The sequence below is a fragment of the Littorina saxatilis genome, linkage group LG3, assembly GCF_037325665.1.
Source record: "Littorina saxatilis isolate snail1 linkage group LG3, US_GU_Lsax_2.0, whole genome shotgun sequence".
Lineage (NCBI taxonomy): Eukaryota > Metazoa > Mollusca > Gastropoda > Littorinimorpha > Littorinidae > Littorina > Littorina saxatilis.
Genome location: NC_090247.1, coordinates 34001344 through 34021033, shown reverse-complemented (window position 1 = coordinate 34021033; position 19690 = coordinate 34001344). Strand labels below are relative to the sequence as shown.

General features: G+C 41.4%; 3 protein-coding genes across 3 annotated transcripts in view; 2 read left to right on the top strand and 1 right to left on the bottom strand.

The window, feature by feature from the left end:
• The window catches only part of LOC138961182 (gamma-aminobutyric acid type B receptor subunit 1-like), a 6558-nt gene extending 6417 nt beyond the window's left edge, over positions 1–141 (top strand). Inside the window, exon 7 of the mRNA XM_070332782.1 lies at positions 122–141. Coding sequence (XP_070188883.1) covers positions 122–141 — 20 coding nt within the window. The remainder of the gene's footprint in view (positions 1–121) is intronic.
• A 1685-nt stretch (positions 142–1826) lies between these two features.
• Positions 1827–6873, top strand: LOC138961181 (gamma-aminobutyric acid type B receptor subunit 2-like). The gene is made up of 7 exons (XM_070332780.1): positions 1827–1970; positions 2579–2696; positions 3076–3192; positions 3678–3800; positions 4318–4464; positions 4841–5029; positions 6796–6873. Exons 1-7 carry the CDS (start codon positions 1894–1896, stop codon positions 6871–6873), a joined length of 849 nt encoding a protein of 282 aa, XP_070188881.1. The 5' UTR covers positions 1827–1893.
• A 7455-nt stretch (positions 6874–14328) lies between these two features.
• LOC138962203 (uncharacterized) overlaps positions 14329–19690 on the bottom strand; it is a 28813-nt gene continuing 23451 nt past the window's right edge. Inside the window, exon 8 of the mRNA XM_070333935.1 lies at positions 14329–18396. Coding sequence (XP_070190036.1) covers positions 18113–18396 — 284 coding nt within the window. The 3' untranslated portion in view covers positions 14329–18112. The remainder of the gene's footprint in view (positions 18397–19690) is intronic.

The window sequence follows — 19690 nt, the reverse complement described above, 5'->3', positions numbered from 1 at the left end:
TGAACAATCAACATAGTATCCAGACAACATAGTATCCAGAAACAAAGTTTCAGCACCTGGAAACTTCTTTCGCGATCGGCTGCGTTATTCTTTTTTTAAACACGAAAAACTTATGTTGCAGGGATTTACCTCCTTTCGTAACTTTGCCAAACAAACATGAAAGTTTCGGTAATTTTTTATAAATATCAGGCACCTCTTCCCTCAACTTGGAAAGTGTTCTTAATTATACCAAAGTTGTAGCCTTATTTCCGAAATACCGAGATTTATTTTTTAAATCATGGAATCTCAGGCCGTGATCAAGACGTTCTGAAGACATTCTCCTACAAGGATCAAGTGATGGGGAAGCGTATCTTCAACAACATGCGCAGCACCATGTTCAGAGGTCTGTCTGGCAACGTCTCCTTCACCCCCACTGGTGACAGGATTCCTCAGATCGTCATCAAACAGTTCCGCGTCGTTGATTGGTCCACGCGTGAGTTGATATATGCATTTCATTGTTGATTGGTCCACACGTCAATTTCCATATTAACTTCATCGATGGTTGATTCACTCGTGAGGAAATGATATTCATTTCACCGTTGATTAGTCTTAACATTGGTTTAATGATATTTACTGGTCGTTCAATGGTCTAACTTGCAAATTGATAACTGTATAGCCTATCGACTTAAAACGTTGCTCTAAACGCCATCCTGATAGCCTACTCACCAGTAATTCGTCTGTCGTTAACAAAATTATTTCAATAATGTCATACCAATTTTAATTTTATTTTTCCTTATAGCTTAGACACCAGTATTTTATCTATTGTTGACAACATTATTTCCATCGTGTCATTCTATCCAAATTTACTCTTCGTTTTGAGGGTAGCGTTTCAAAGAAGTCGATATAAATATAAGCACTCCGTGTGTTTTTGGTCTTGCAGAGAAGGTGGAAATGAAAGTGATTGGACGTTACACGGACTCCAAGATGACTGAATGGTCACTGGAGGCAATCCATTGGAGAGGTGAGTCACGGCAGTGAGCATGGAGGGAGGTAGTTCTTGTATTATTTGGCGAGATTTAGAGCAGCTTAACCTCACGAACACCTACTAACCAACCACCAACCTACCTCTCTCTCTCTCCAGAGGTGGGACTCTCTTGTGATGAAAAACGAGGAAATCCCCTTTTTCTAGGGGGGTTCGGGGGCATGCTCCATTAAAATCTGTACAATCTGGTGCATTCTGAGACTAAAATTCAACTTGTTTGGATAAGGTAAAAATGACTCACAGTGCGTCGTCTGTGCCGCTGAAACTGCGCAGGTATATTCTGCCCTCAAAAAACATCGACATGAACAAACGATAATCAGGCTCGCGCTGCACAGGCAACCTTGTAACAATTCTATGTTGTTTTTTTGATGAATATTTTGAGTGTCAGTGTCAAAACTGCTTTACTTATGTTTTTGTTGTTGTTGTTTACGTGTAGTTGTATGTGTGTGTATATTTGTGTGGTGGTTATTTTTTTTAGAATGAGTGACCGTTTTTCGAAATGATGTCTCTCCCTTGAACATTCTCTCATTACCTCCCTTTTCAATTTGCTTTACTTCTGTCTTGCTTTAGCTTTTCGTTTTGTTTTGCTTTTCTATGTCGGTCCCTTCACTTGTGTTGTCCTCGTGGTTATGATTGGAAAAGCGTTCAAATGCGAACAGTCAACGGTTAGGTAGTTTTTGTTGTGCTGAGAAGGGATGTCTTTTGTTTCATTTCAAACGTTGCGTGCTTCACCAGCAGTCTGTTGATTTGTGAGTGTGTGCTTTTTAGATACTGAGTGGCCGTTTTTGTCCTCCACAGGCGGCCGGGTTCCCCATTCGAGCCGCCTTACGGTGCATGTCCTCAAGCCCTTGTCTTTAGACCTGTACGGTGCCATGAGTTTTCTGGCGGCCCTCGGTGTAATGCTCTGCATTGCCTTTCTCGTCTTCAACATCAAAAACCGTAACGTCAGGTGAGTTGTCGACCTGTCCAATCGGTGGCTCATTCAGTTTTGTCTTATAGCTGACGCTTTTTGTTGTTGCTGCTTTCATCATAAATTAATAAATCAAAATACGTGAGTGGCCCTTTTGACTGTGCCTGTGTGTGTGCTTATGGTTGTGTGTGTGTGTGTGTGTGTGTGAGCGAGCGCATGTGTGTGTAGTGTGTGTGTGTGTGTGTGTGAGAGAGAGTGAGCGCGTGCGTGCGAAGGTGCGTGCGTGCGTGCGTGTGTGCGTGCGTGCGTGCGTGCGTGTGTCTGTCTGTCTGTCTGTCTGTCTGTCTGTGTCTATGTGTCTGTCCATGTCTGTGACTGTGTCTGTGTTTTTCTGTGATTGCGTGTGGTTTATCTTCGCCTGCGCTTTGGAAAGGGTGTAGAATGGGCCAAGCGTGGCTTATCTGCGTTCAAGTATGATGTACATCAAGTCAAACATAAAATTCTTTTTGTACTGTGGACAGTCACCGAGGTCAAAAATTACAGACAACTTGCAAGGTATTCGCTCATTAAAGCAACGACACTTTCACAGAACATGAACATATTTTATATCTTGATTATCATGTTTAGCCTGTCTTCCTCTGACACAGATTGATCAAGATGTCTTCTCCGAATATCAACAACTTGATCCTCGTGGGCTGTATACTGGTCTACACGTCCGTCATTGTGCAAGACGTCAAGGGACTCTGGCTGGATTGCCTTTGTCACGTGAGTGTATACTTTGTTTTCGCCAAGACTATCTTTAATTAGCATTCTTCACGTGGATACAAGACGCAGAGCATGGCCGGATGAGCCCCCCCCCCCCCCCAACCCCTGACGCAGGAGTTGCTCTTCGGCGACCTGGTGACCCTGAAGAAAACAACGGTGTTATGTGTACCATGGGACTGGATGCATGAAAGAAGCGAACAAGGAGGGAAGCATATGTGTAAAGTACTAGACGTCCATGTCTGTAGTTTGAACGAATGGCACTTTACTGTCCTCCACTTGACTGACAACTCTTTCTTGCAACGTTGCTTCAGATGCTGCATTTTGTAAGGATTGAAAATCCGTGAGATATGCCTATCCCCTGCTTCCTTGATTGTTACAGGTTCGCCTGTACCTGACGGTTCTGGGGTTCTCTCTGGGTTACGGGGCCATGTTCGCCAAGACCTGGAGAGTTTACGAGATCATGACCGCCAGTCGCAGGTTCACCAAGGTTACAAAGGTAGGCAAACAATACACGCATGAATTTTATGAATTGTAACATTGCCTATTTTTATGGTTGCTTTCTTTGCCTATACCGGAGGGACAATAATGCGCATTAGAACGGAATGTTATGCACGATGAAAAGCACTGCCTATATCAACGTATTTGATATATTGACGTGAGTCATAATGAAATGCACATAAAAGCTTATTTAATACACTCTTTGACTGCATTTTATGTTCCTTCTATGGCCAAACGCGTCATTTTTAATTTCCACATAAGGTAAAAGGTGGTAAAAAGCTTTGGAAAAACCGGGGAAACCATGCTGTACATTTCTGAGCATGCGCTTTGGAGATCTAAACCATTGTGTAGTTATCTGTACACCCTATGTGCACGGGTGGTAAAAAGGACTGATGTCAAATCCACTGAAATCTAAAACGTTTCGGTTCCGTAGTCGTGGCAAACGACACTGAATATATATAGCGCTGATGTTGTTTGACGCAGGATTTACGTGACAGTCGTCTGCTAATGACGGTACTGGTGCTGGTCGCGATCAACCTGCTGGTGCTCGTCATCTGGACTGCTTTTGACCCCATGGCAATGACCCCTAAAGATATCGAAGATTCGGTAAGTTATAACCAACCACTAGAATCACCTCGATGCATTATGCTGTTGTTGAACGCATGTCTTTGCTCAACTACCAGCATTGTTGTTTTGGGGCTATGGTAGCACTTTAGATACTTTTTCCGTTTTTAGTATTAACGTCTCTCTCTCTCTCTCTCTCTCTCTCTCTCTCTCTCTCTCTCTCTCTCTCTCTCTCTCTCTCTCTCTCTCTCTCTCTCTCTCTCTCTCTCTCTCTCTCTCTCTCTCTCTCTTTCTCTCTCTCTCTCTTTGATCGTTGCAGGAGAAGGTGTGTTGGAGATAAAAGCAGACACATGTGTGTCAATCCACACACAGGCTTCAATCTGATGGCACTTTGTGGCTTCCTCCGTCACGTTGTACAGTTTTAGTGCAAGAGATTATGACATTGAAGACGACGCGTTGGAGATCAAACACTTGTGGGTCAGTTTATCTGCCGAATTATTTTTAGTTCCTGCGGGTTACACTTAATTGCATTTCGTTATTGTGCAATTTGTCACTGCAGGAGATCGACCGAGAAGACGACGTGCTTGAGATCAAGCAGACACTGGTGTGCCAGTCTCGCTACCAGTTGCAGTTCACGCTGGGCCTCATTGCACTGCAGGCGCTCCTCATTCTCTTCGGGGCTTTCCTGGCCTTCCAGACTCGCAAGGTTCGTATCACTACCTATACTCAAGCTGTTGGTTGGTTGGTTGGTTTATTGAATTTTGTGGTTGGTGAGCAGATAGTACTAAGTCGGTTGGTTGTTTGACCCGTTTCTACCTTCATCCTTTCTCAACTCCTTCCTCTGATAATGAGAACAGAGATAAGAAGGGAACATGGTGGTGAGGGGGGGAGGGGGCGGGGTTGGTGTGAGGAGTCATACAAGGATCATACGTGTGTCATATGAAAAGCCTGGAATAATTCAGATACTTTTTGTGTTGATTTTTGGCTGTCGATGCCCTTGAACCCGGGGGGAGGTAATTCGAAGCTTGCCACTGTCCTGTGTGTAACATTTCCTTTCATTAGTTGTCCGTCTTTCTTTTCAGATGACGATACCCGAGCTGAACGACTCTCGCTGGGTGGGCTTGTGTATCTATAACGTGGTGGTCCTGGGATCCCTGGGCACCATTCTCGTGCTGGGCACGAGCCAGACGCCCCACGTGAACTATCTGCTGATGTCCATCATCACCACGTTGGGCACCACGCTCACACAGTGCCTGGTCTTCGTTCCTAAGGCAAGTAATCAAAGTCTTCATTTTATTTTGGTACTTGGACTGTGTGAAGAAAACTCGGTGTTGTTCCCAGACCTCCGTCTTCGGTCATTGAAGCATACTTTTGTAACCAAACGCATTAGTCAGACACATGGCAGGTCGACCGTCGGATAGTTTTGACATGTAGGAAGTCTTCTGGCAATCAAACTTCCTACCAAGTGGACAAGGCCAGGACATTTGGATGCATACATATCAGTCGCTTACCATGTTGTTAAGAAGAAAGTATGGATCATTCTTGCTGTTTTCCTCTTATGTATGGCGAGAAAAGTCAAGGATCAAGAGCACTATAAACTAGATTTCAATCTAAAGTAAAGGACATGCTCCCTGGCATCCTCCCTCCTGAAAAACGCAACAAACACTTCATTTGTCTCTGTTTCTCGCAATTTTGCTTCGATATTCTCTTGCATCATTCTCCCAGGTTTGTTGTTGCAGCTGCTGGCATACAGACGAATGAAGCATGGTCGAAAGTACAGTGAGCAGAGCATTCTCAATGTCAAAACAATCTGCGTTGGCGCCACTTATCCGTCTTCTTCGTCTCTGCAGACTGTGGACGACATGTCCACAAACACTGAAGCCTCAACAGCTAGTGGACTGCCTCTTTCATCCTCCTCTTCTTCTCCAGCCAAAGCTTTGAGGAAAGCCAGCCGTTCTTTTTCAACTGCACTGAAGAGATGTTGCTCTGTGGAAATGGGGAGGGCAAAAGAAATGAAGCAGCAAGGCATCGTGGATGATGCCAAAGCAGGACAATGCTATGACAATTTATCTATTGGGAAAATTAGCCGTGCTGTCTCTGCTTGCAATTTTATGAAGCCTGTAGGGGGGTTGGAAGGCAAGGGGGAAAGTTTATGTGAATCCAATAGCATGCAAGAGAGAATATTTAACTCTCCTGCTCGTCTTTGTAATTTGGTAGAGAAGAGGTATACTTTTGAAGGCTCAGAGAGATTTCAGACAAACGATTCAAATGCTGTTTCCTGTCAATGTACGCATCATTTAAAAAGTAAGGTTTCTGGTTGTAAGGATTTCCCAGCTTGCTGCCTTTCCTGCCACCCTCATTCCAAAGCCAATGGTCAAAGCCTCCAAGCTCATCGCAGGGTAAAAGCCCAAATCTTGAACGCAGCTGCCCCAATCAACGATGAAGCCTTTGCGCGTGATGACATGGTACCATTTGAAAAATACTGCTTACAGACTCAGACTCCAGACTGTCGATTCAAATGGAAAGTCATATCACCTGAAGGACACTCCTGTTGCTGTGCCAACAAGCGATCTGAAGACAGGTGGAGACAACCCATTAGACGGTCTTTGTCTGATGACTTGCTCGAACAGTACTCCACTTCTTGCATGAACAGAGGACATCATGGGAACACCTTCTATCACGCTGGTGTATTCTGCGAACATGGTGGTCATTACAGAGGCGTCTTACCTTTGGAAGAATCTTCCAAAGAAATTCCAAATCAACAAGGAATCAGCAGATTTCTCACGAAAGGAAATACAGGTGGCCACAGCAACTCACGAGCTCATGATGTTTTCAATGCAGGCAACACATATGACCGGCCTTCAGTTTCTGGAAATCCCTTGAATGAAGCAGCCTTTCTTGCCAAATGTGAAGACAAAGTTCCAGGTAACGTGTTCGAGAGAGGACTTTTCTGCCCCAAACCAGTTGAGCAGCAAGAAACAACTTCATGGTGCCACAAGACACAAGCAAATTTGAATCAAGTTGTTTGCAATTGCAGCCAGCCTCTGGAGTTGGTTACCCATTCACACTGTTCCGCTCGCCATCATTGTACCTGTGGCACTTTCCAAGCAACTAAACATCACTCTGGTGCTTGTCGTGTTCCTGGCCAGGCACACATTTCACCTGCTACTAGCTCTGTTGGTATGCACAGATCAGTGTCTGCAGTGCAGCTACAAGGAGAGGACCAAAACACCTTTTACCCTCTACACGCCACCCTAAAGAGACGACTCTCAGCAGACGAGTTGAGCCTGCACCAGCTGTGTCCTCAACTGAGGGGTCATTTTCAACACCCTCTGGAAATCTACAGCTCTGCCATGAGCAGTCTTGCAAACGACGAGGCTCTTTTCCCCAGGCACTTTGAAAGCCCACACACCACGTACAATGTCCAAACTCCAGTCGTTGATCCTTGCAACACACTGTATGGCCGGTTCCTCGGAGTTGCTACTCCTGCGTATCTGGGCGCGCGTTCAAGCATCTCAATCAATGCTTCACTCGCATTCACTAACGCGCAGGCAATCGCCCCGCACACTGTCAGATCTGATAGTGTGTATGGCGAGGGTATAAAAGGCTTAAACACCACAGGCTTTTCGCCTAGATGCCATTTTTTTCATCACTGAGAATCGAGAATCTACAGATTGAGGAATTGACATCTGCTTTGTAGAACTCACAAGAAATATGTTATCTCTGGAATGAAAAACTGTCATAATGGACTTTGTAAAGGTTTCGTCTCCTGATCATTTGAGTCTTCACTCCTCAATGATGCAAAGGATCTAGGAAAAGCAGAGAAGGTTGCCTTCCCGAAGAGAGCTGTTTGCCCTTTGCTTTTCATTGTTCTTGGCTTCAACGGATCATAAACATGAAGTCCTGCAGATGTTAAATAAAAATGCACAAGTACGCTTTGAGAAGAGGTTCTTAGGATCTAGAGATCATTGCTTCAGTTAAGTACGTCTCAACTTCAATAGTATCTTCATGATTTTACAAATGTCAGAACAGTTCTTGATCGTGCGTGGTTCTCTTCTTCTGTAAGTCAAGCTTGTTTTATTTCGTTTGTATCTATGCTTTTCAGTCAGGCGTTTTCAATTTGGATTTTCCCGTAAATGTTTCTTGGCGTGTGGATATATTCCTGCATAGGGTCTATTTTTGTAACCTGGTTTTGTTTATCTTCTGCTTCAAATCTTGTGATCAAAGGATATCTCGACCTCTTGCACCTGACTCGTGTTGCTAAAATCATAACGATACAGGTTTAGACAGCCGTGCGAGACCAGCCTGACTGGAACAGGCACAAGCTTGGTTTGTATGGTCATGCTAATTGACCCTTCTCTCACCTAACAGCTCAACCCAAACATGTGTTTTGAAAATGCAGCTTAGTCTGAAAGAATTCAGCAGCACCCAGGGTATGTATCTGATGTTTCAACTACTTGGATGAGTTCTGTTTAATTGACTTTTCGATAGACATGGATTATAATAAAAACACAAGTACTAGCTCGCGTCTAATCATTGAGGCTTTACTGTCAGATAGTGATAGTCCCTTTGCAAGTGTGTGTGTGCGTTTTTTGGTGTGTTTATTGTTTTATTTTGGTGAGTTTTTTTTCATACAGGAGTCGTATTGATTGGAGAGGGAAAAAACTTAAACAAGTGGGGTTGCTACTAGTGGCCGACACCAATGTGAAATGCAAAGATGGCACTACTCAGGTAATGTGAGGACGCGTTGCTGTGTTCTGGTTTTGGGGGGAGCCGATTATCAAGACCCCAGGCTCAGACTTTGTGTTGTCTTCATTATTTTCTCCTTCATTTTGTCACCTCGTCTGGGTCTCTCTGCTATACTTGTTCTGTTCACAGTGACAGGCATTCAAAACCTACTTGTTCCGTTTTAGGGATAGAATGTGTAGAGCAATTTTACTTTCTGTTAATTACTTTCTCCCTCATTCAGTCACATCGACTGGAGGCTTTCTTGTTTAAGGTTCTGCTAAGTATGGCACGCATACAAAATGTACTTGTTCCGGTTTAGGGACAGAAAGTGTACAGCAATTATTTGTTGAAATGTTGTGTTTTTGCCTACTTTTTGTGTGTGTTTTTGTATATTTATCCAAGGTTTTTGGCGTTATTTGCACTATCTGCTTCTGTTTTTCCAACATGACGTGGCATGTCTCAGGAGCATAGTGCATGTTAAATCAAGGTCTTCAAGTATGTTCATACTTATGTATGTGGTTATACTCTTGCCATGTATTATTATTGCTGCATAATAAAAGTTTGCTTTTTGCGCAAATTGTGTGGCTTTCCAAGTAATCAAAACAATCATTCAGTACATAAACAAGAGCCATCAAATAAGACGAACGAATTGGACTTTGGTTGACATGAAAAGTGACCATGCATATGCCCATGCATCCAAAGCCTTCGTCTTATTTGATGACTCTTATGCATCAATTGTCTCCACTACTTTTGTGTTTTAGTGTTAAAGATAATGTTATGTATTTTTATCTGAGAGATAATGAGACTACTTTGTACAAAGTTTTTTTCAGTTGAATTAAATCTCTTGAATGTAAACAGGCTTGTTTGATTAAAGGAGAAAAAGAAAGGTGGGGGGGTTGGTAGTGCAATTGCTTGGCATTTTGTCTCAACAAACACTTTTCACCAATGTTTAATCTTTTCTTACTTGGAATCTTTCTTTCACTCAAAGAATAAGTCATTAATCTCCCAATGTCAGCAAGATGTTTTCAAAAAATTACCTTTTTTCATGCATGAATGTGATTCATTAACATGCAATGTATGCATCACACATTGAAGTAAATTGTGTCATCAACGTTTTATTTGGACTTCCTATTTCTTTTAGTTTTACAAATACACCCTTGAAATTCAGGATGCTACACATTTACATTCCAACCAGACATTTAGTCTATGCTTTTCATTTGATTTTCATTTACAGTTGATTTATGGATTTGTCAATAACCCTTTGTTTACAAATGAAAACATCCGTTGAAAACTATTCTACCCCTGAAAAAAAAACCTGACCGGTTGAACTTCACTTCAGTACAAAATCAAGGTAACAGAATAATATACAGGGTGATCCAAAGAAAATGCAACCCACAAAAGTGTTAATAACTTCTGCATATGTTGACTGAATCACTTCATATTTGGTGGATATAAATTTCAGCCTATGCATGACCTTTCTAGAAAGTGACAATTCTATAGATGAAATGGTCTGACTATTGCGCAATTTCAAAAAACGTTTCCAAATTCGGGGATCGACTTAACAGTACGAGGTTTGAAATTGAGCGGTAGCCAAACTTACCCGATTTAAGCCCTAAAGATTGTTACATTTGGGGTAATTCGAATGACATCGTGTACCTTAATCAACATTAGACAATCAGTGCAATTAATAATGCAATTACAGGCAGATTTAGGGCATTTCCCATGGATAAATACGTTCAAGACATTAATGAATTTTGCGCGACATTACGCAAGTGTAACTTTGCAACGAAGGGGTTAATTTTTCCAGTCATTTGAGTTCAGCAAATATTTTCGTAGTAATTGTGCATGAACTTCAGTTCGTCCACGACAATTCTGCAAAGTTTCGGCCGGTCTGTAGCTAAAATGGTCCGACTTTTACGTTTTCTCCAAAATGTGTTCCAAATTACACATCAGACATTATCAATGGCACAAAAGATTTTCTGTCTAGGGATTGCCCTGAACCTAGCTGTAACTGCTTTCTTCAGGTCACCGATGATCTAGGGGGTGAAAGGGGTGTTTGTGTATACTCAGACCTTCAGATAATCCAAAAGGTAAAAGTTTAGATGGTTTAAATTAGGTAAGTATTGCAACCGCTCCATGTCAAAACTCGTTGTGTTAAGTCGATCGCCGAATTTGGAAACGTGTTTTGAAATTGCACAAAAGTCAGACCAATACATCTACAAAAGTGCCACTTTGTGGAAGGGTCAGGCATAGGCTTAAGTTAATTTCCACACAAAAACAAGTAATTCGGTCAACAGATGTAGAAGTTATTAGCACTTTTGAGGGTTGCATTTTGTTGGGTCACCCTATACTTCCTATCTAAAATGCTTTGTGCTGCTGAGGTGGGAATAATTTATGGAAAACCTTGTTCAGAGTAAACCTATTATTTTTTCACAAAAAAACTACCTTTTTAAATGCATTATGATCACAATGAACTTCATAACAAAACAACAACAAAACAACAACAAAACAACAAGAGCAAATGCTCATGAATGCCATTCACCTTTCGTCAAAAGTGTTCAGACTCATAGAGGGGGAATCGAGACGAGGGTCGTGGTGTATGTGTGTGTGTGTGGGTGTGTGTGTCTGTTTGTGTCTGTCTGTGCGTGTGTGTGTGTAGAGCGATTCAGACTAAACTACTAGACCGATCTTTATGAAATTTGACATGAGAGTTCCTGGGAATGATATCCCCGGATGTTTTTTAAATTGTTTCGATAAATACTTTTGATGACGTCATATCCGGCTTTTTGTAAAAGTTGAGGCGGCACTGTCACACCCTCATTTTTCAATCAAATTGATTGAAATTTTGGCAAAGCAATCTTCGACGAAGGCCGGACTTTGGTATTGCATTTCAGCTTGGTGGCTTAAAAACTAATGAATGAGTTTGGTCATTAAAAATCGGAAACTTGTCATTAAAATTATTTTTTTATAAAACGATCCAAAAATAATTTCATCTTATTTTTCGTCATTTTCTGATTCCAAAAACATATACATCTATATATATATACGACTTGTGTCTGTCTGTGTGTGTGTGTGCGCGCGATGCACGGCCAAAGTTCTCGATGGATCTGCTTCAAATTTGGTGGGCATATTCAGGTACACCCGGGACAGGACACAATTTGGTCGATATTTCAACACGTGCTCTCAGCGCGCAGCGCTGAACCGATTTTGGTTCCACCTCAGCTACCCGGGCCCCCATACCGACACACCAAAGCCGCTAGACCACATCACAACGCCAAAGTTCTCGGTGGATCTATTTCAAATTTGGACACCGTATTCAGCTACACCCCGGACACAATATCATCGATGAGATATTTTAACACGTGCTCTCAGCGCGCAGCGCTGAACCGATTTTGGTTTTTCTGTTCATTTCACCATTCCCAGTAACTCTTCCTTATCTTCTCCAGTGTTTTGCGTTTATCTCCCTTCCTTCGTGTGGCTTCAATCCATATTCCCGTTTCTACGTTACTATTTTTAGAATGTCACTGCGCTGTCCAGAACGCTTCCCTTGCACCCGTAAGTTGTTCTTACTGTCAAAGTGAAAAGGTCGAATCAATTTATAGCCACGCGAAAAATACACTGTCACCTATCTCTATATATTTATAGATATAGATATATTCCTCTAGTATGTTATATTTGGATTACAAACAAGCTCTGAAAATTAAAAATATGAAAATTATGATTAAAACAGACCTGTGCACATCTACGGTTTCTCCGTACTTTCTCTGATTTTTATATGCAGAATACGGTGCTACGGATTTTTAATTAAAATTCCGATGTTTTACTCATAACAAAACAAATTGTACTTTTTTTCTGTTTTAAGATGTTTTGACCAATTAGTTAGCCGTTGCGCTGAAAAGACGTTTTCCGATTTACCGGAAACACGCGTGTTCTCAGCATTGAGTCTTTGTTCTCAGACTTAGTTCGTCCAGCGTCTGCATGGCAACTTGTGATTGAAGTGAAACATGAAAAAGAAAAAAAGAGTGCGAGTTTCAGATAGTGAAGAGCAGACACCAGCTCTGTCACCAAAGAAGAAGAAAACGCCACAACTGTGTTTCAGTTTGTGTGCTTTGTGAGCAGAATTATGTCTTGAACTGTCGTTACAGCTTACTACTGAAACATGTTAAAAACTACTGAAATTTGGTTTGTTTACTACTGATGAGCGTTTTGAGTGTGCACAGGTCTGTTAAAATTAATTTTCCGAAATCGATTTAAAAACAATTTCATCTTATTTCTTGTCGCTCCCTGATTCCAAAAACATATAGATACGATATGTTTGGATTAAAAACAAACTCAGTAAGCTAAAAAGAATAGACATACAGAAAAGCGTGTTATCCTGCTCAGCGCGACCACTACCGCACTATTCTGCATGGCTTGTCGATTTCACTGCCTTTGCCACGAGCGGTGGACTGACGAAACTACGAGTATGTGGTCTTGGTGAAAAAAGCAGTGCGTTCAGTTTTATTCTGTGAGTTCGACAGCTTGGCTAAATGTTGTTATTTCGACTTACGCGACTTGTGTTATTTTTCCCTCCCCTCCCCTTTTATGAATGTGTATCACTTTTAGTCTAGTATGCCTGTGCCCATGACATCATCCAACCACTTCTGTCCCCTTTCATTCATTTCCGTTCCTAGAGTTCCTTCCTTTTTTTGCGTGTTTCCCCTCCATTTTCTTTCAAACCTTGTTCGTTCCGTGTTGCGTCTGTTTTTTGTTGTCTTTTGTGTTCTTGTTTTTCCTGATGAAGCTTCCATAAGCGAAAATTCGTACCGTCTTGTCTCGTTCTTGTATCGGTGAGTACAGTATTCCTTTGGTTTTTTTAACTTTGTTCATCTTACCACAGTCACTTCGTTGTTTAGATTTTCCAACTTCATGAGGTCACCCTCTAAGCTGATATTTCCTTGATAGCTCGTTGGGTATTTTCAGTAGGAATCAATCTTCTCACGCAAACATTTTCATGCTGTGACCTTGAAATGTTACGAGGTTGAACTAAACTTTGTCCTGGCTGAAAACCACTCAAAAACCTACCAGTGTGTGAAATTTGGAGGCTCTAACTTGAAAAACATCTGAGAAAACCTTAATGTTAAGTTTGTTCACAGATGGCCGTACATCCGAGCTCTGCTCATAAATAAGATACACTGATTATGCAGATGAGTCAAAAATACACGACCAGCTTGCTAGCACTGGTACTTTAACCGAGCAATACAACGTCAATTTCTCACTGCAACAATCTTAACATTAATGTGATGCACACAAGGACATGTTTAACGAATGTTTTCCCTGCTGTTGTTGTTCTCGTTTTCATTTATTTATTTCCAAATCTGTGAACTTCAGTTTTCACCACCAGCTACCATATGAGCGGGGATATAGCTCAGTTGGTAGCGCGCTGGATTTGTATTCAGTTGGCCGCTGTCAGCGTGAGTTCGATCCCAGGTTCGGCGGAAATTTATTTCACAGAGTCAACTTTGTGTGCAGACTCTCTTCGGTGTCCGAACCTCCCCCCGTGTACACTACATTGGGTGTGCACGTTAAAGATCCCACGATTGACAAAAGGGTCTTTCCTGGCAAAATTGCTTAGGCACAGTTAATAATTGTCTACCTATACCCGTGTGACTTGGAATAATAGGCCGTGAAAGGTAAATATGCGCCGAAATGGCTGCAATCTACTGGCCGTATAAAATTTCATCTCACACGGCATCACTGCAGAGCGCCTAGAACTGTACCCACGGAATATGCGCGATATAAGACTCATTGATTGATTGATTGATTGATATGAGCTTTACAAAAAAGCACACAAGAAACAACACATTTTGAGAGTTTTTAATCAACGCTGACTCATAACATACCAAATGTTACAGCATGAAACCCACATGTATACTTGAGAAAATGTGTTAACAAATCAGAACCCATACCACATCCCTTTCATACAAAAAAGATCAGAGTAGTCGTATTTTAACGTGCCATACGACATGCGAACAAATAAAAGAAATCGATCAAAAATGAAATCAGTGAGGAAACCTCCATAGCATTCTCCAGTGTGTTTAGATATAAATAATGATATTTGTTTAAGTTCTTTTAGATATGTAACTAAGTTTACGAGAACTGCAAACAGAATTAAATAGATGGAACAAAATAACTCGGATAAAATTGTTGCTGACCAGCTCCGCACACAGCCTGTAAAGTGGAATGGAGAATGCAGTTGCACTGCTTCTGCGTTCTCAGAGACATAGCTTTCGACATTATAAAATCAAATAGGTCAAACTCTTAGTAAAATAATAGAAACGTGAGCCTAATATGCGCCCTTCACCTACTATATTACATGTATTTACAAATAAGAAAAAATGGACAGTCATCGGTGTGTTTTTAACATCACTAACAGTTCCTTTTGACCTTTACCTTTTCCTCATATTAAAGTAATGCATTCTTACTGTAATCATGACAACAACAATCGGATATATTTGACAAGAACACATAATTCAGAACATTTCAGTCAACTTCACTCTGACTGCTTTACATTTTGAGTGATTTCACCAGATATGACCTATTTCCGCTTACCTATGCAATTTGGAAGTAGGTCACCTACTGAAAATAACACTAAGGAAGATAATCGTGCTGATAAATGTGTTTATAACAGAACATTCCAGTTATAAGATTTTCGATGTTCTGCTTCAAAGCTTCTCTCGACATATTACGATGAAAGAAAGGCCCGATCGAAGACATCGCCGTCTCTCATTTCTTATACGATTGAGGGGAAATAAGGGCTAATAACTTCCGAAAAACAACACGTACAGAGATAACCTGCAGTGTCTTTGTGGGGGCGGTAGCTCAGTTAGTAGAGCACTGGACTTGTGATCGGAAGGTCGCAGGTTCGAATTCGGGCCGGGACGGACACGGGTCAACTTTATGTGCAGACCCAGAGACGGAAGCCATGTCCCACCCCCGTGTCATCACAATGGCACGTAAAAGACCTTGGTCATTCTGCCACAAGTGCAGGTGGCTGAATACACCTAAACACGCAGACACCAGGGTAGCGCAACTCGTTGCTGCTAGCTTTCCACTGGGAGGAAACGACCCGAATTTCCCAGCGATGGGACAATAAAGTAATGAAAATAAAAATGAAAATGTCAGTGCAGACTTTAATGCGGCAAACCATCACAGAATGAAGGCTCAAAGGATCAGCTTGTCCAGAAGATTATCAGTTTTCTTCCTTCTTCACTTGCGGAAATAGCATTACGAGTAAGGCAGCATCATGTTGTCGTTCGAAAAACCTCTCCAGCTGCATACAAAAACTTAGTTCAAAGTCAGAGCAATCCAAACAGCCCTATTCCATAATGTTTTATTTGCATCCGTAATGCACTGTTTTAAAATGCTCAATTATAGTAAGGCGCACAAAAACACTTTCTAAGTCAGAGTTTGGGCGCTGTTTAGCTTCGCCTCAATCCTATTTGGTGAAAGCATTGTGGTCACTGCTCTCCTGTTCTTCAAAAATGGCATCTCCATGCTTGGGCCTGTCCGTCTTACACAGAGGCAAAGCTACCCTTACTTCCGGATATACCTGTGATATGTTAACCTCCATACGCGTGAGAGACCACCCATGTCATAACTAAACCATATCTTTACACAGGTGTATATCATGTAAATAAGGTCGGGTCTAACTACAGTCTGGCAAGGACCTAAGATGTAATTTTCCACTGCTCATGATGACCACGTCACCGAGACAAACTTCATTCTCGAAGCACTTTGTTGTTCCCTCAAAACTGTAAGAATGTTTCTGTACTGTACGAATTTTGAGAACTTACGCGTGACGCTATCATTCCTATTGTGACGTCTTTTTGTATTCTATTTCACTTTTGACGTCAGAGATGTTACTTTTGAAGGGAGGTTCAAAAAGACACGTCTTCAATTTGAACACTGACTCTATCTGGAAGTTTGAGGTAGAAGGTACTCAAATACAGAATGTCGGATAAACAGAATAGCCTACTACATGGCTTGCTGTGTGATACGAAGTTTACACTCGTTGGATTTGTTCAAATATTTAAAAGCTTGCTTTTGTCGCACTTCAATATTTCAAAAAGCAACACGTGTACACCTGGTATTACACAGCAAGCCACGAAGCATGCTCTTTATGAACAAAACGTCTACTTTGAATGCAGTTGACTTTCACATTTATTCTAGGATTTACCTTGAAGAGTTAATTTAAGCGCCTAACCTGATAATAGTTATCTTTAGATTTATGCCTACCCTATGAAATACAATAAAACAGCGCCTTCCATAGTTACATTTACTTTCAGCTTTATCGTTGATACTCCTACTCCTACCCCCAAAACCACCCCCCTCAACACTTCTCCCTCCCCATTTTATGAACGAAATGTAATGCAGCTTGCCTTTGAGGAGAGGGTTAGAATGAACGAATACTATTGACCCTAAGTACGAGAGAAGACCTTTTCAATTCACGTTTTATTTTAAAAGACACATACACAGACCTGTTTACCTAATTGGAACAGTTGGTGTATTATCCACAGAGACTATAGTGTATTTTCAAAATATTGAGTGTATTTTCTTACCAGGTAGAGGTGCTTGTTAATCATATTTGACCGACGTAAAACTGTTAGCAGTGGAATTCGTCGGATCACGTATAATCCAGGGAAAATATAGACCAATCGTAAGCGCTAACCGAAGCAAACCGGATTGTATCCATGGCCAATCACGTACACAACCCACATTCAGTTTAGAGACGCACGAAATAAAAACAAAAAATTATTTTTGTAATCGTCGTACTTTCTTATCAACCAGCGTATTTATCGTATTCTTGGAAACTTGGCGTACAAAATACTGCGAAATCGTATGAGTAAACAGGTCTGCATACACTATTGTTTAGATTCACCGATAAAAATCTAAGTTACTAATATCATATATCAGTATCGACAAATAAGGGGTCAACAAAGAATCTCCTTTGTTTTAATATTATTTTGTGATACTCTCAAAGCCAGTTCGCAGAAAACGTTGAAAATCTGTTTTGCTTTCTGTTCTTTCTTTCTTTCTATTTTCCCTTCTTTTTTTCTGTCATTGGCTGACCAAAAAGTTCCTACCCGCCTATCAAAGACAGACAGGTATTACCAACAAAATCAATGGCGAACCTCAAGACAAAAGAGGAAATGGGCAAATATTTTCCTCTAACGAACACTTCAGCGAACTAATAAGTCGACCCCACATGCAGTTCTTAAATTCCTTTCCAGCTAAGAGCCAATAAAATACCCCTTAGGCTGTTGTCTCAAGGCTAAAGAAGGCGAACATGTCCAGAAGATTATCACAGTTTGGTTTCTTCTTCTGCCTAACCTGACTGAATGCGTTACCAAAGTCCAGAAAATGTGCACACCACGGTGTGTCAGGGCCTGGTGTTCCTCTGCGTACACATGAAGTTACACATACAGGGACTTAAGAACTCGGTGAAAATCCTCCACTAAATTGTAACTGATTCCATGGCATGAGGCTTGCAAACACCATTGGTGAAGCTGGAATCAACTTGGCAAAGCTTTGGCATCCAAAACTGCCATAGAAAGTTTCGACGGAAGAGAACAGCCAGTTGCTTGTCAAACTACAGCTGAAATCTCGCCCTTCAGGTAAGAGTGGGCACTCCGCGACGTCCGGTTTGCTGTGTCCTGTTCGTTGCTGCTTGTGTCAGGCATGTCCTTGCTCCTTATTTTTCGGACCCTGCTCTTCTCCGATATGTTCCCCCAGGTCCGCCTGAAACTGTCTGCCCTCACGGCAATGTTATCCCAGTTGTGGCGTTTGTCCAGACAGTATCCTGTTATTACCACAATAATCATCAAGCCGATCCCCATCGATGCCCCTACCGATAATATAACGTTGCCTCCTGCAAAGGAATAGAATGGCTCGTCAATAAATAAACACAGTAACAAGAAAAGCATATGCTTATACGACTCGCCTTCGTATGTCCCATTACAGTGGAACCCGTCTTTTAACTACTGGACCGATCTTCATGAAACTTTACATGAGAGTTCCTGAGAATAGTATCCCCAGACCTGTTTTTTCTGAAAGTTGAGGCGGCACTGTAACATCATCATTTTTCGATCAAATTGATTGCAATTGTGGTCAAGCAATCTTCGACGAAGCCCGGACTATAGATTGCATTTCAGCTTGGAAGCTTTAAAATTAATTAATGAGTTGGGTCATTAAAAATCTGAAAATTCTATTTATAATCAAAATTGTAGTAATTGATCCAACAAGAAGGGCAAAGCCCATACGACTCACATGCTTGACCTTGACCTTTACATGACCTTGACCTTCAGCTAAACCTAGCAATGACATCATACACTAAGAACTGCTTTACACATTTTTCCTACCAAAATACATGTGACCTTGACCCAAGGTCAAGGTCATCCAAGGTCATGCAACACAAAGCTGTTAATTCAAGACATAGGAAGTACAATGGTGCTTATTGGCTCTTTCTACCATGAGATATGGTCACTTTTAGTGGTTCACTACCTTATTTTGGTCACATTTCATAAGGGTCAAAGTGACCTTGACCTTGATCATATGTGACCAAATGTGTCTCATGATGAAAGCATAACATGTGCCCCACATAATTTTTAAGTTTGAAACAGTTATCTTCCATAGTTCAGGGTCAAGGTCACTTCAAAATATGTATACAATCCAACTTTGAAGAGCTCCTGTGACCTTGACCTTGAAGCAAGGTAAACCAAACTGGTATCAAAAGATGGGGCTTACTTTGCCCTATATATCATATATAGGTGAGGTATTAAATCTCAAAAACCTCAGAGAAAATGGGAAAAATGGGAAAAATAGCTGTTTTTTAGACAACATTTATGGCCCCTGCGACCTTGACCTTGAAGCAAGGTCAAGATGCTATGTATGTTTTTGGGGGCCTTGTCATCATACACCATCTTGCCAAATTTGGTACTGATTGGTACGTTTTCTTGGCGTATAAAGTTTTGGTGGGACAGAAAAAAATGCAGTCTGTTAATTTCTTTCTGTGAGTTCGACAGATTGACTAAATGTACTAATTTCGTTTCATGCAAAAAAAATGTAGGTCTTAAAAGGAGGATTTCACTGTACATGACCCACCACCCCCTCCCCCAAAAACAAATGTTCCAGCTTCATAAAATAACGCGTTACCGTTCAAGTGA